Below are 14,164 nucleotides of genomic sequence, written 5' to 3' on the forward strand. Positions count from 1 at the left end.
TGCAAGACAAGGATCACATTTTATTCAATATGTTGTTGGACACAGAAATCCCTTTCACACTGCCTATAAAGATGGCACATGTACTTAACTTCTTCAAAAACAAGCACAGAAAACAAAAATGATATAGAGCAGATCATTTTAATCATAATGTAAAAAAAAATTAACAGTTGAAGTAAAATAACATAAAACAATTTAAAGTGATACACAAAAATTTGTTGCATAATCTGTTTCACAATGTTAGGCATAAAAAAATACTGATTACTTTAAAAATATTTCACATTTTTTAGGCAAACCTAATAAGAACAAATCCCGGTGACTTCAGTCTTGTGTCCAGCAGAAAGCAGTGCAACGGTTATATTTCCACCGATATTTGCATCTGCAAAAGTGTTTGCCACCTGTGTTGTTACACATCATAAAACAATGAGGAATGAATTAAAAGTATACTTACGTATTGATTTGCAATAAATCAGCTCCTCTCCATTGACAACTTCAAAAAAACTTGCTCGTGGATGTGCAAAATGGTAAATAAAGTGAGCAAATGTGTGCAGAAAAAATAAGAATTAGCACATGTATAAAAGGCAAAGTGACACCATGTTGACGGAATCAGAAAAGCAGTGCTGAAGCAGCCCAGATGAGAATCAGGAGGCTTGGAAGCAACTGGAAGCTAACATCTTAGTGATGAAAAGTAGTTTAAACAGTATCTCTTGAACAAAGAACATGACTGTCGAAGCAAACCGACATCTATTCGCATTGTCTAGTAAAATAACATTGAAATTTTGTGTAGCAGATCACTTTAAAATTTGAGTTATATTTAACAATTCTCTGCAAGTTGCTTGACTACACATTTCAAAGCTGAGCCTAAATTGGACATTTATTTTCATGATGCTTGGTTGACTTTACATTTCTAATCTGGCAGAACAAATTAAGCTTAGACATAAAAGGGCATTAAAATACAACTTATTTGTTGGACGTTATCTTAAAATTGTAGGAAAATGTCATTAGGCTTACATTCTTGGTTGCTGAATGTTTGAGTATTAAGTGTTTTTTTTTTTTTAAGTTTTGTGGTTTTTGGTGATATTTTGTGATGGAAGCTAAGATAATGAGACAGAAAATAAAAATCAAATGTGAACACTGTTGAACATACCTTGAAGTACCTTGAATGATATTAATGTAAAGCTTTTGCTAGAAGACTTTAAAACAGAAAGATTCAGCACTATTGTGTGTGCATCCCTGACATAATCGCGGTCTGATGGGATTGTGGTCAGTTCCAAAAACGTAACATCAAATCGCAGACATCTTCCAGCTAGATGATTATCACCAGATCACATTGGTAACTGACTCAATTCGAATGGTGGACCTCCAGCAAATCCCATGAGCGGGTAGCCATTCAAGAACCACCAAAAAGTGGACCACAAATGTGAGGCAAAAGTCCCTTCACGATGTGTAACAGTCCTCAGGAACATGGGGCAGCTGTAGACCAGGAAATGTTCTTAAATTGCTATCAGCTTCATAATTAGTCAGATGTCACAAACCGGAAGATTGGGTCCGTCCGTTTACCTGTGATTGAGCAAAGAAAAACTAGATTACAAATGACTATCTTTTCTGGTGTGGATCTATTTTTCCAGATTTAGGGCCACATGAACTCATAGGCCCAAAGTTTGCCCAGATGAACTTAGTCTGGCTTCAAGCGCTCTGCCATCTAACATCAAACAAACACAGAACTTGGACTGTCTAGACAGCCTGATGGCCTTCATCAGCTACATAGCCTGACCTCTTTTTTGGGGGGCCTTCATCAATGGAAACTTCTATCCCTAGAATTGAAATTTCCCAGTATAGTGGAATTTTAAACCCAGCTGTTCCTCTCACAGGTTGCTTATCGCAGTAAACAACAAATGGCATGTGCTAGATGTGATGAAGGTCTTTGCCGTTAACAGGACTGGTTTGTGCTATGGCCAATGCGGGCGACTGCCCAAGCCGCAATCTATGAAGGGCCTGCATGAGAGCCCTTTTTTGCGATTATGTACATATAAAACGTGTAGACTATTATTCCTCATTTTCACCTCAAATTAGTGGTGTAAACACGTAGCGCATTGGCCCCTAACATCAGTAAAGTGTCACTGCATCCGGTCTAAAATGATGCAATATATTTTTTCCCACTTTAACAAATTTCTGATAATGATGGAGTTGATGATATTGCATTACAAAAGGCCAGGAAAGTCCAGTTTTAGGTTCCATCCAATCATCCAAAACACAATTTAATGCAGTATAAGCAATGAATTCAGATTTTTTTTTAAAAATATTTTTTATTTAAATTCATTCTATCTATTATTCTGCCCTTCTCAAGTCACCAATACTACCTATTAAAATGACAAAAGTATAAGATTGTTGTATTAAATGTGTAAATGAAGAATATTTATTAACCATTAAAATGATTTCTGTCACATTCCATTGCGATATCACTCAACCACATTCCACTTTCATATACAGTAATCTCTCTCTCTCCTGTCCTTTCTCTCTCTCATCCACGTTTAGACGCTACCGTCTGTCTATACTGTATAGTGTCACATTTTAGTATTGAAGATCATAATGACCAGATAGGTATTTGTTACTTTGTGAGTAGGTACTGAATTACAAAAAAAAAAAAGATGTTTCTTCATTGTAATATCCTGTTTTGGGTGTTTTTTCGGAGGGTAGGAACGGATTACTTTGTATTTAGTTCATTTCTATGGGAAGAATGATTTGAAATACGAGTAAATTGACATACGAGGTTGGTCCCAGAACACAGTAAGCTCGCCTCTCAAGGTATTACTATATATTATAAATCATATCCTCTTTTTCTTTCATTAACACAGCCTAATTCTTTTCACTCACCATGGGAAAAACTTTCTTGGGTCCACATGATGAATAACAAAGAAGAAAGTTCCACTGAGCACACTCCAAAAACTCACCAAATTTCAGTAACTTTGTCCTTTAAACATATTTGAAGTCCTTTAAGAGACAAATGAGGGTCCAAGACACACAAAAGCATCCTAGAGACGCCGATCCCTACTGGGCAATGCTAGAAGCTAGCCAGTGGAGGGATGGGAGATGACAAATGGAGGAGCAACTCTATCACGCTAATTTCAAAATAAAATACAGGATACTACAAGTGTATTTATGTTGGATGATTGAGTTTTGGAAATTTTGCGTTTCATTACTTGAATTTCTCTTGTATCAAGAGAAAATGTTCATATATAAACACACACACATACAGTAATCCCTCGAATATCGCGGTTAACCTCAATAAAGCATTATTAGTTTTGCTCGTGCGGTCTTTAAAAAAACATGCTAGCAGCTGGCATAACATATGCTGGCGGATGGTATAACATAGGTACGCTAGCGGATAGCATAACATACGCTAGCCTAGTGACAAGCTAGCGCTCTTTCTGAAGAAGCGCCCAATGTACAGTGGTACCTCGTCATACAACTGCTCGTCATACAAAATGCTCGTCTTACGAGGGAAATTTCGATCGAATAATTCGCCCGTGATGCGGTCAAAATTTCATGATGCGACCAAGCCAGGTGGCCATGGCATTTTTTTTTGCATATCTTTCGTGTATAACAATATTTACGAGCACCGGATGAGTTATTCAGACCAGGAAACGCACAACGCGCATGCGCGGGGAAAAGAGGGCTTTCTGGGTAATGAAGTATACTCGTGCACACAACGCCGACAGGCAATGGCACTCTTTCTCAGAATAAAACTTTACCCACAATCAATACGTGGGTAAGATCAGCTGCTGCATTTCCTGTTATTTTTATCTAATATGAGGAGTATTATATTACTTCTCGTTGTCTGCTCATAAGAACATCAGGGGCACTGGCTCGCAACAGCATCCCCGGTAGCAACTCTATCATAGGCGCCGTTCGAGGGGGATGCGAACACAGATGCTACAAGCTAAAAGGAGCCGCTAGCCAGCGCCCCCGAAGCTCCCATGAGCAGCGGAGCGATCGCTGATAAAAGACTGCTGCTCGTTGGCTGCTCATAAGAACATCAGGGGCACTGGCTCGCATCCCTGCAATAGCAACCACGGTAGCAACTCTATCATAGGCACCGTTCGAGGGGATGCGACCACAGATGCTACAAGCTAGAAGGAGCCGCTAGCCAGCGCCCCCGAAGCTCCCATGAGCAGCGGAGCGATCGCTGATAAAAGACTGCTGCTCGTTGGCAAGTGGTCGTGCGTTATCCGATTGTGAGGACATTTGTGTGCATCATTTTCGGAATATTTTGAAGGGAATAGTACGACAGCAAACAGCCCATCGATAGCGAACGTGAGGGTGGAGTGTTTGTTCCGTTTACGAGTGCATTGTGTGGAGAAAAAAAACAGAAGCCCCCCACCCCTTTTGTGCCCCTCTCCCCTCGGCGAAATCCGCCCAATTTTAGTTAGATTCAACACTTTATTTCTATTTAACCACTAGTTGTGTTACTTTGTTAATAGATGGGGAATTAGAAGAAATAAAACATTTTTCCAATCCAATATCCTGTTTTTGGTGTTTTTTCAGAGGGCTGGAACGAATTAAATTTTTTCCATTCATTTCAATGGGAAACGTCCGCTCGAGTTACGAGAACCTCGTCATACGATCTCAGTCTCGGAACGGATTACGCTCATATGTCGAGGTACCACTGTATTGACAAAAAACTGAAACTATACCCGAAAATGAGACTGCACCTATCAAGCGGTGCGTTATACAAGTGTGAAAATAAGTTTTGGGGGGGGGGGGGGGGGGGGGTAATGTCTACATTAAAAGAGCACATGGCCTTGAAAGTCAGCCCTCACCCGTGCATCGTAGTCCATCACAAAAGGCGGGATGTCAATCTGGTCAGGCCTAACACAGTTGAAGAGTTGCTCCAGGTTGTCAAGGTACCGCACCTTATCCTTCATTCCAGACACGCTGAAAGTGGTGAAGAACCAGGTGGAAACCTGTAGGTTTTGACAATAAAGGCTCATGCAGCACTCTGAGATAGTTCAGTAGGTCTGGTATTAAAAGAACAACACATGTAAGGAATCATGAAATATCTCTATTTTAAAGTAGACTTTTACAGGCTGAAGATTCTGAATTGTTTCATAACATTGTATGTATGTATGTATTTGTATGATTGGAAATGAGTTAGTCGTGAGGGATCTCACCTTGGCGCGAAATGTTGGATGCACAAAGTAGAAGGCCTTTAAATTCTTCTTAAACCTGGAATGCATGAGCATTAGCATATTCAATCACATGAGATGACATATTTAAAATCAAATTGAAAAAAAATCTGTATGATGCATTTCAATACAATGTCTATGAATTACATTCCCTTACAAAAATTGATACCGCGACATAAATCCACATACATCCGTCATATTTGAGGGATTTACTCGTATCTCAAATCAATGTCTCCCATAGAAATTAACTAAATACAAATTAATTTGTTCCCACCCTCTGAAAAAACACAAAAAACAGGATATTACAATGGAAAAACATATATTGGTTGTAATTGACCATCTACTAATAGAGTAACAAACAATATTGGCGACCCAGCTTAGTGACGCATACACTACATGTTTTTCAATTATTTCGTGCTTAATACCAATTGTCATCATACGCCTTTTCTTCGCACTACTCTTCATTGCGCCGGCATGTTAAGGAACCCTTTGTTTCCCCTTAAATCTGCACTGACTAACGCAAAAAGAAAAAAAAACCCACAAGAAATGCAACGCTCCGCCCAGTGCTCGTAGAGATCTTTGCAAGACGGCGATGCTGCGAAAAAGACTCGCAGCCTGGCCACCTGGCTCTCTTGTATGCTTGTTTCTCAAAATTTGTCTCGTAACTCAAGGTAAATATTTGCTCTGAATTTTACTCATATCTCAAATTCCTCGTATGTCGGGGCACTCGTATGTCAAGGTATTACTGTACTGTATGTTGACTTCGTTTTCTTTGTCAGACCCTGTTTGTTTTATTTAGGTACATCGATTCATTGTCAATTAATGCTGATTTCATTCAACACTATCTTACGATAGATAGAAATGTAAAAGTTTAAAAATGGTGACGTGTGATGTGCAGATAGACTAATGAATACTGATCATTTAAAAAAAGGATCAAATACTGTACCATTATGGTACACACTCAGAAACATGCTGTCTTTTTCAGAATTGTATTTTGGCTCAGATGACACAGAAAACATGCCAAAGGTATTAGCATCAAAGCTAGCAAGAATTTGGAGTGTGAGTGACAGACAGGTCAGACACCAACAGAATCCAAGCACTGGCAGGACAAGCCATTTATAAAGCCTTATTTCACATGAAATAATAAGTACATACTCATTAGTTTATTTTTCAAGGTTGTTAACAAGTCTTTAATTTTGCCCAATGTAATAATTTGTTCATTTTAATTTGACTTTACAGAACCTTTAACTGGAAAAATGAGAATATTTGTTGACAACCAAGGTGAACCATGCTGACTTCCCATAGTTAGCTGGGATAGGCTTCAGCACCCCCACAATCCTTGTGAGGATAAGCATCACAGAAAATGAATGAAATTATAATGTAATTATATCTAAAGAGTTTAAATGTGAAATGTAAAAATCTTTTGTTAAAAAAACAACTTGAACCGCTTTAAGAACCAAGACTGCAGCATGTCAGAACAAAATTTGATATGTGTAAGTACTGCCCACTGTTTTTGCAGGCTAAAAGTATTTATGGAAGAGAGGGATATTGCCTTTTAATGTGAAACACACACACGAGTTGGATGGATGAATAGAATGAGCTCAGTAGTTAGCAGAGGAATAATGTTGACCTCCTCCTGTGCTTCTTAAACTGGTAAGGTGCTTTAAAAGACCACCCACTTCGGAATAATGTTCACTAGTGCTTAGCTCAACAGTCCTCCACAACACAAGAATTATTCTGAACTAAAAAACTGTGAAAGCCAAGAATTACACATTTGAGTACACTTGCTTTGTGTCCATGGCTAAAGGCTAAGCATTTTTTTAAATGATCTTCAAAGTCAGGAAGTGAGATTTCTGCATTTACCATTTATCCCACATTCTGAATTGGTACCTAATACAGAGACACATTGACCATTTAAAACCAATTAAAAGAGCAAGACCAAGCGATTTTTAGGTACCTACCGCTGCGCTTGGGACCTCAAAAGAGGCACAGGATGGGTTTTTTTTTTTTTACTTTGAAAACATATTTCTTACCATAAGGCGTGGTAGAAATTGGACTTATCTACTTAGAGTTGAGTGAATATATTAGATCTAGCTGTGTGCAACGTTCCCAACGTTAACAGGGTGATCAGAAAAAAAACAAATAAAACAGTCCTCAAATTTTTACTGTTAAAAATAAACCACTTTTGAATGCATTCTATTTTTATTCTGGAAAAAAAATCTAACTGCATTTGCTATTCCCATACTGTGTCCATACAGTACTACTACCTACTACAGAGCTGCCAACCTCCGTCGACCCCATTTCGGGAGTGCCCTTTTCCCATTTCCGGAGTTTTCCGGGGTGAATGCGATTCACCCAAAATCGATATAAAAAGAAAAAAAATGTAGGACAATTCAAATCAAACTGTTATCATGTTTTTACAATAATTGAAAGTGTTTTTGCAAACTATTGAAAGAGTACAGCATAACGACAATACGTTTATATTTGTGTTTGGGTCCTTCTACGTGCGTTTTACTGTCAGTAATTCCACCATGTGTCACGCTGAAGTCGCATATGGATGTTGTGCAATGTGCAAATGTCTTTTTTTTGGAGACGGGATAAACATGGGATATTTCGTCGAATAAGAAGCAATAAAGTTCTGCAAGTCTGGATTTCTAAAAAGTTTCATCGAAATTGCGGTCATTTTGCACTTATTTTGAGGAGGCATATTGATAAGACTTATATAAATAAGTCATTTAAGTTAAATTATACAAGTCATTTAAATTGGAAATTTGGTACTTTTACAAAATGGTTCAGAAAAAATTTAAGTGACATTTTTTTGGGATTTCCGGGTTTAGGGAGGTTGTCCGGGGTCCCGGAGTTTGCATTGTATTTCTGGGTAAACCCCAGAAATTCCAGGGTAGTTGGCAACTCTGCTACCAGAAAACATATATGTCGTCTGAGGGTAGATGTTAGGGTTATTAGTCTTACATTATTACATATTTGCTTGCAATGAAGAACGCTTTGCTTCACTTAGGATTATTAGTCTTACATTATTACATATTTGCTTGCAATGAAGAACGCTTTGCTTCACTTAGGATTATTAGTCTTACATTATTTGCTTGCAATGAAGAACGTTTTGCTTTACTTAGGATTATTAGACTTACATTAGTATATATTTGCTGGCAATGAAGAAGAATGTTTTTGAGAACCATCGACATCTCACACGGTCGTTCACACCGCTCCCTGGAGAAGAAACGGAGGACTCTCAATTGTTTTGACTTCTGTGATGCCTGTTGTAAAATCATATGTAATAAATAAGCAAGATAGGTGTCGATTCGGGAGAATGACCTAGGACGAAGGCGAGTCAGGATCGAATCACAAAATGCTGCTAGGAAGTGGATTTTGCCCCATTTTACCCAAGTTTAATTTTGGGCGTTTCACCATTGACGTCCATCCCTGTCTTTTCCCGGGAAAAATAACCCCCCTGGCCTGGTTGTAATGTCTCAAAAGCTCCAGTATTTGTATTCAATCAATAAATGATGCTAGAAAGTGGATTTTACCTAATTTTAGTGCATTTTTTGTCATTTCACGTATGGACGTATCGACGTTCATCGCTTTTTTACTGGGGAAATGATACTCCGGGCCCGGTTCTGATGTCTAAAAAGCTCCAGTATTTGTATTTAATCAATAAATGCTGTTTTCGGCTGGATTTTATCCTATTTTCGGGCAATGTTTGCCCGTACGCCATTGACGTTCATCGCTGTCTTTTCCCGGGAAAATCACCCCCCTGGCCTGGTTTTAATGTCTGAAAAGCTCCAGTATTTGTATTAATCATGAAATGCTGCTAGGAAGTGGATTTTACCCCATTTTTGTGCATTAATTTATTGATTATTTTTATGTGTCGCAGCTGTAGCTGCAGTAGCGGTTTTATAACCATAAAATAGTTTTGAGGGTTGGATTGATACGTTGAAGGCGCTACCAGAAAATGCACCGACCGCCACTGAATTAAACTTATTGCATGACCATATTAGCACACAAAAAAAGAACAAAACAAAAAAATCCAACAAAGAAAAATAATTCAGAACCACAATCATCTTCAGTTGTCCGTGATCTATCAGTGCCAAATAAAAACTGGAAGAAAAGTTCAAATGCGCGCTTTCGAGTAATGTTGATGACAGCAGTTCATGTGAGCTATTTTTTTTTCCACAGAGCTTTAAAGATGCCAGGTGATTGAACAGACAAGCGTGATAATAGGACTTCCAACTGTAAGCTTGTGTGTGCCTATGTGACAGTATTGTTAGATCTAATTGATATAATGGAATCGTGATAATTGTTACAACGTCTCAAAGGTGAAACTGGTAGAGCCACTGTGGACATTCATTCATTGATTTTCTGAACTGCTTTAACCTCGCAAGGGGTGTGGGGGGTGCTGGAGCCCATCCCAGTTGACTTCGGGCCAGAGGCAGGGGACACCCTGAATCGGTGGCCAGCCGATCGGAGGACACGAGGCAATGGATAACCATTCACACTCACACTCATATCTCGGGGCAATTTAGAGCGTCCTATCAGCCTATCATACATGTTTTTGGAATGTGGTTGGAAACCGAAATACCCGGAGAAAACCCACACAGGCCCGGAGAGAACATGCAAACTCCACACAGGTGGAGCGACCTGGATTTGAACCCAGGACCCCAGAGTTGTGAGGCCGACGCGCTCACCACTCACCCGCCGGGCCACCCCACTGTGGACATCTCTGGCAAAAATAAAGTAAATAAAATAAATCTAATATGAAGAATAAAGAGGTAAAACTATTACAATTCTAGTGTAGCCTAAACTAGAGTAACGTTTCTTTTTGAGAAATCTACGTAAAAGTGATGACATGCTAAACCTACTCTAAGAAAAACGTTGGTCTCAAAAGGTTGCTCAATTAAACCAACAGAGAAAATATAATTCGTTACTACCGACCTCTGCCTGTCAGGGAGAGGCCATTGCCTTATTTTAGGAAGTTAGGATAAAAGAAATTGCCCTTTGGCTCCATCTTCTGGAGAATTTAGCTTATTGCAAGGTCTAAAAGTCAAAAGCACTTCAACATATTGTATTTATGAACTTTAGTAATTACAGTAATACGAGTGCCCCAGCATATAAGCAATTTGAGATACGAGTAAAAATTTGAGCAAATATTTATCTTGAGATATGAGACAAATTTTGATATACGAGCATACAGCGGACATTAGAGGCTGCTCATAAGAACATCATGGGCACTGTCTCTCTCCCGCAACTCTCTCGTGTAATGTCTCTACGAGCACTGGGCGGAGCGTTGCATTTTTTGCAGTGCCCCCGCGTTAGTCAGTGCGAATGGCGGAGCGATCGCTAATACGAGAGGAGTATATACTACTTCTCGTTGGCACGTGGTCGTGCGTTATTCTAATGTGAGGACATTTGTGTGCATCATTTTCGGAATATTTTGAAGGGAAGACAAAAGCAAACAACCCTCGATAGGTTGCATCTGAATGTCAGGGTGGAGGCGGGGCCAATAGAGCCAAGAGCCGGGAGAAGAAAGGTATAAAAATGTAAAACAAAATTAGAATTAGTTTACAGCAAGGTTAGATTTCATTACTTACAGATTACTTATTTTTGAGTGTCTGCATCATAATCCAAGTTCATTTAAATTTGTTTATGTTATGTTACGAGCGCGATGCCGTGCAAAAAGTCTCTCCCCCTCTCTCTCCCCTCCGCGAAATCCGTCTAATTTTAGTACTATTAAACACATTCCAATACCATTAAACCACTAGTTATTTGTTACTTTGTAAATAGATGGCGAATTAGAACAAATAAAAATGTTTTTCCAATCCAATATCCTGTTTGTGTTTTTTTCAGAGGGTTGGAACAAATTAATTTGTTTTTAGTTCATTTCTATGGGAAACATTCGTTTGAGTTACGAGAAAATCGACATACGAGCTCAGTCCCGGAATGCATTAAGCTCGTATCTCGAGGTACCACTGTACCTCTGTCAGCAGGTGTAAAGAAGATGTCAGTTATGGTTCCATATGTTTGTGTTCAAGATAATTTAACCAAAGAATGGAATGTGATCAAAATGTGCGATTTGTTATATAAAACATTCCTTTTCTGAAACGCTTATCCTAATAAGGGTTGCGGTGGGTGCTGGAACCTATCCCAGCCGACTCCAGGCACCAAGTCGGACACACCCTTGATTGGTGGCCAGCCAATTGCAGGGCACGAGGAGACGGACCACCATTCACGCGATAAAACGATAACGATAATTATTATTAAATAATTTTTGTCAACAATAATATTAAAAACTTTCGATGAAAATTTGATACATTTAAACTGTAATTACACCACCCGATCACCTGAGAGAACAGGGCGCTGTTGCGAGATGAACGCTAGTTCCCGACCAACACTCAGGAGAAAAGGAGGCCGATGAGGAAACGTGATTTTAGCATGTCAGCAATAGAGGACAATAACACAGCCAAAATAAGCGATTATGTGATGCAAGACAACACCGTGCCGACCCAATAAAAGATCCAACTGAATTTTTCCTGGCATTTTCTATCTTTTTTGGGGGTCAGTCAGAGCATGTTTAACTAGATTTAGATGGCAGCACAATTGGTAAAATGGCTGTCCCCTGAGCGAGCAGTGACGGGAACGCAAGTTTTTTTCTTCTAGAATTTCATTCATAGACGTCAAAATAAACTAGCAGTTTCGTGCATTTCGTGTTTTTATCCGCATATAAGCCATACCCTCGATTCAGTCATCATTTTTTTGTCCGACAAAAGCGGCTTATATGAGAGTAAATACGGTACATTTGTGTAAATGTCTCAAACATTAAAGTGGAGATAAAAAAAATAATTTCAGAAGGTGAAAAAGACTTTCATGGCAACATTTGACAGTACAGTCGATATTTTTTTTTTAACTACACACTCACTTAGCATCGACTATGTCGTGAAGGTTCTTAAGAAATTCTGCATCCAGGTGGTTGTGTTCACCGGTCAGTGTGTGGAAGTAAACCATTACATATTCCTTTACAGCAATGTGATCCATCACGTGGATGAAATAAAGCAGAGCCTGGATGGACAGAAAAACAAAATTTGCACAATTACTAAAGGACTGATTAATAGTAAAAATATTTTATTGAATTTTTGGAATGTTACACCAATGGGCAGGCTTTGGAAGTTATGTAAAGAACCCAAAATCATTAACTCCTGTTCCAATTTATAATTTGGGCCCCAGATTTGAACCTTAATCCATATAACATACAGTATTCTAAAACATTATGTTTGAGATTCGCAACCACTAGTAATAGAGTAGCTGCCAGTTTTGATCCAATTCCTCTGCAAATATAATGTAATTTTTGGATGAGAAGTCAAACTGGCCAAAAAATAAACAATGAAATGGGGGTTGGGCGTGGGATGTATTTCCTTGTGCTGGAGTATAAATTCCATTTTTTTGAGAAATTTTATTTGATAAACATTCTATTGTTTAACAGAAATTAAGATAATATTTATCCTTTTGGCAAGTTGGCTAGATTTGAATTATTATTCCACTGAGACTTAAAATTTGAGAAAATAAATAAAGTCCTTATTTATTATTTTTACACCGATCCTGGGAAGAAAACATAATTGGGCCCAATTTATCAGATTAAGAGATCACTTATATTTAAGTTTGACTTTTTCCCCCGAAAGAGCAACAACTGAGACAACTGACTGTGACCAACGTTTTTGTCCAAGGTAAAACAATCAATGTAGTCCAAGAATTTAAATACCTAGAAATCACCCTTGACTCACAACTTGTCTTTAAATGACAGATAAAAAAACATAAGAGAATTTAATTTAATTTGTCCAATTAGGAACAATCCAGCTACTGAGTCTGCAAAACTGTATTTTGACACAATGATCATATCACACATGACTTACTGCTGAACAAGTTGTAAGACAACACTAAAACCAATTCAAACCGTTTATAAGCAAGCTCTGAAAGAATTCGAGAGAAAAGCAAAAACATAGCATCACTGTCAGATATTTAAAAAGAAAACACGCAAACGCCTGAACTGGTACAATCCTGTTAAATATGCTGATGTTTACAAAATCCTCCATCACAAAACTCCTCCTCTGCGGCAACAATTTGTAAAAAAAAAAATTCCAACAGATCAAGAAAGGCTGGCTCTAGAAGTGACTGTGTAGTTCCCTTCAGAAGGAGTGCATTTAGCCAAAGCACCTTCGCTGTTCGTGCCTCACATACTTGGAACTCAGTAAGTACTACTAAGTACCATACGTGAAATTTGTATTTAGTTCATTGCTATGAGAAACGTTGATTTGAGATATGAGTAAATCGACATATGAGCTCAGTCCCGGAACGCATTAAGCTCGTATCTCAAGGTATGACTGTACCATCCCTTTTATTAAATAAATCAAACTGAAACTCAATTTATTCTCATCTCATCACATTTTCTGAACCGCTTTATCCTCACTAGGGTCACGGGGGTGCTGGAGCTGATCACAGCTGACTTCGGGCCAGACGCGGTTGACACCCTGAATTAGTGGCAGCCAATCGCATGGTGCAAGGATACAGACAACCATTCACACTCATACCTAGGGGCAATTTAGAGTGTCCAATCAACCTACCATGCATGTCTTTGGAATGTGGGAGGAAACCAGAGTACCCGGAGAAAATCCACACAGGCCCATGGAGAACATGCAAACACCACTCAGGTAGACCAGCCTCGTCCCCCACTGTGAAGCTGACGCGCTAATCACTCAGCCGCTGTGCCGCCCACTCAATTTATTGCTTTGTTATAAAAAAATAAATAAAAAAATCATAGTAACAAGAAAGTGGAACCTTCTCAACGTCAATAACAGTTACTGGAATGTTTCTTCCCACCGCAACCATCACCGTCCTTCCACACATGTCCACACCTAAAAAGACAAAGAGGTTTACGTGTACGCGCGCACATATTATAGCCACAAACTATAGATACTACT

At 38.8% G+C, this 14,164-nt stretch overlaps 1 protein-coding gene across 2 annotated transcripts in view; it reads right to left on the bottom strand.

Moving 5' to 3' along the window:
• The window catches only part of gdap2 (ganglioside induced differentiation associated protein 2), a 33,924-nt gene continuing 19,760 nt past the window's right edge, over window positions 1–14,164 (bottom strand). For both annotated transcript variants that reach the window (XM_077617145.1, XM_077617146.1), the window contains exons 10-14: window positions 14,022–14,098; window positions 12,112–12,251; window positions 5,169–5,223; window positions 4,818–4,961; window positions 1–1,557 (exon numbers count right to left, since the gene is read on the bottom strand). In XM_077617145.1, coding sequence (XP_077473271.1) covers window positions 1,525–1,557; window positions 4,818–4,961; window positions 5,169–5,223; window positions 12,112–12,251; window positions 14,022–14,098 — 449 coding nt within the window. In that variant the 3' untranslated portion in view covers window positions 1–1,524. The remainder of the gene's footprint in view (window positions 1,558–4,817; window positions 4,962–5,168; window positions 5,224–12,111; window positions 12,252–14,021; window positions 14,099–14,164) is intronic.

Source organism: Stigmatopora argus, chromosome 13 (assembly GCF_051989625.1).
Source record: "Stigmatopora argus isolate UIUO_Sarg chromosome 13, RoL_Sarg_1.0, whole genome shotgun sequence".
Lineage (NCBI taxonomy): Eukaryota > Metazoa > Chordata > Actinopteri > Syngnathiformes > Syngnathidae > Stigmatopora > Stigmatopora argus.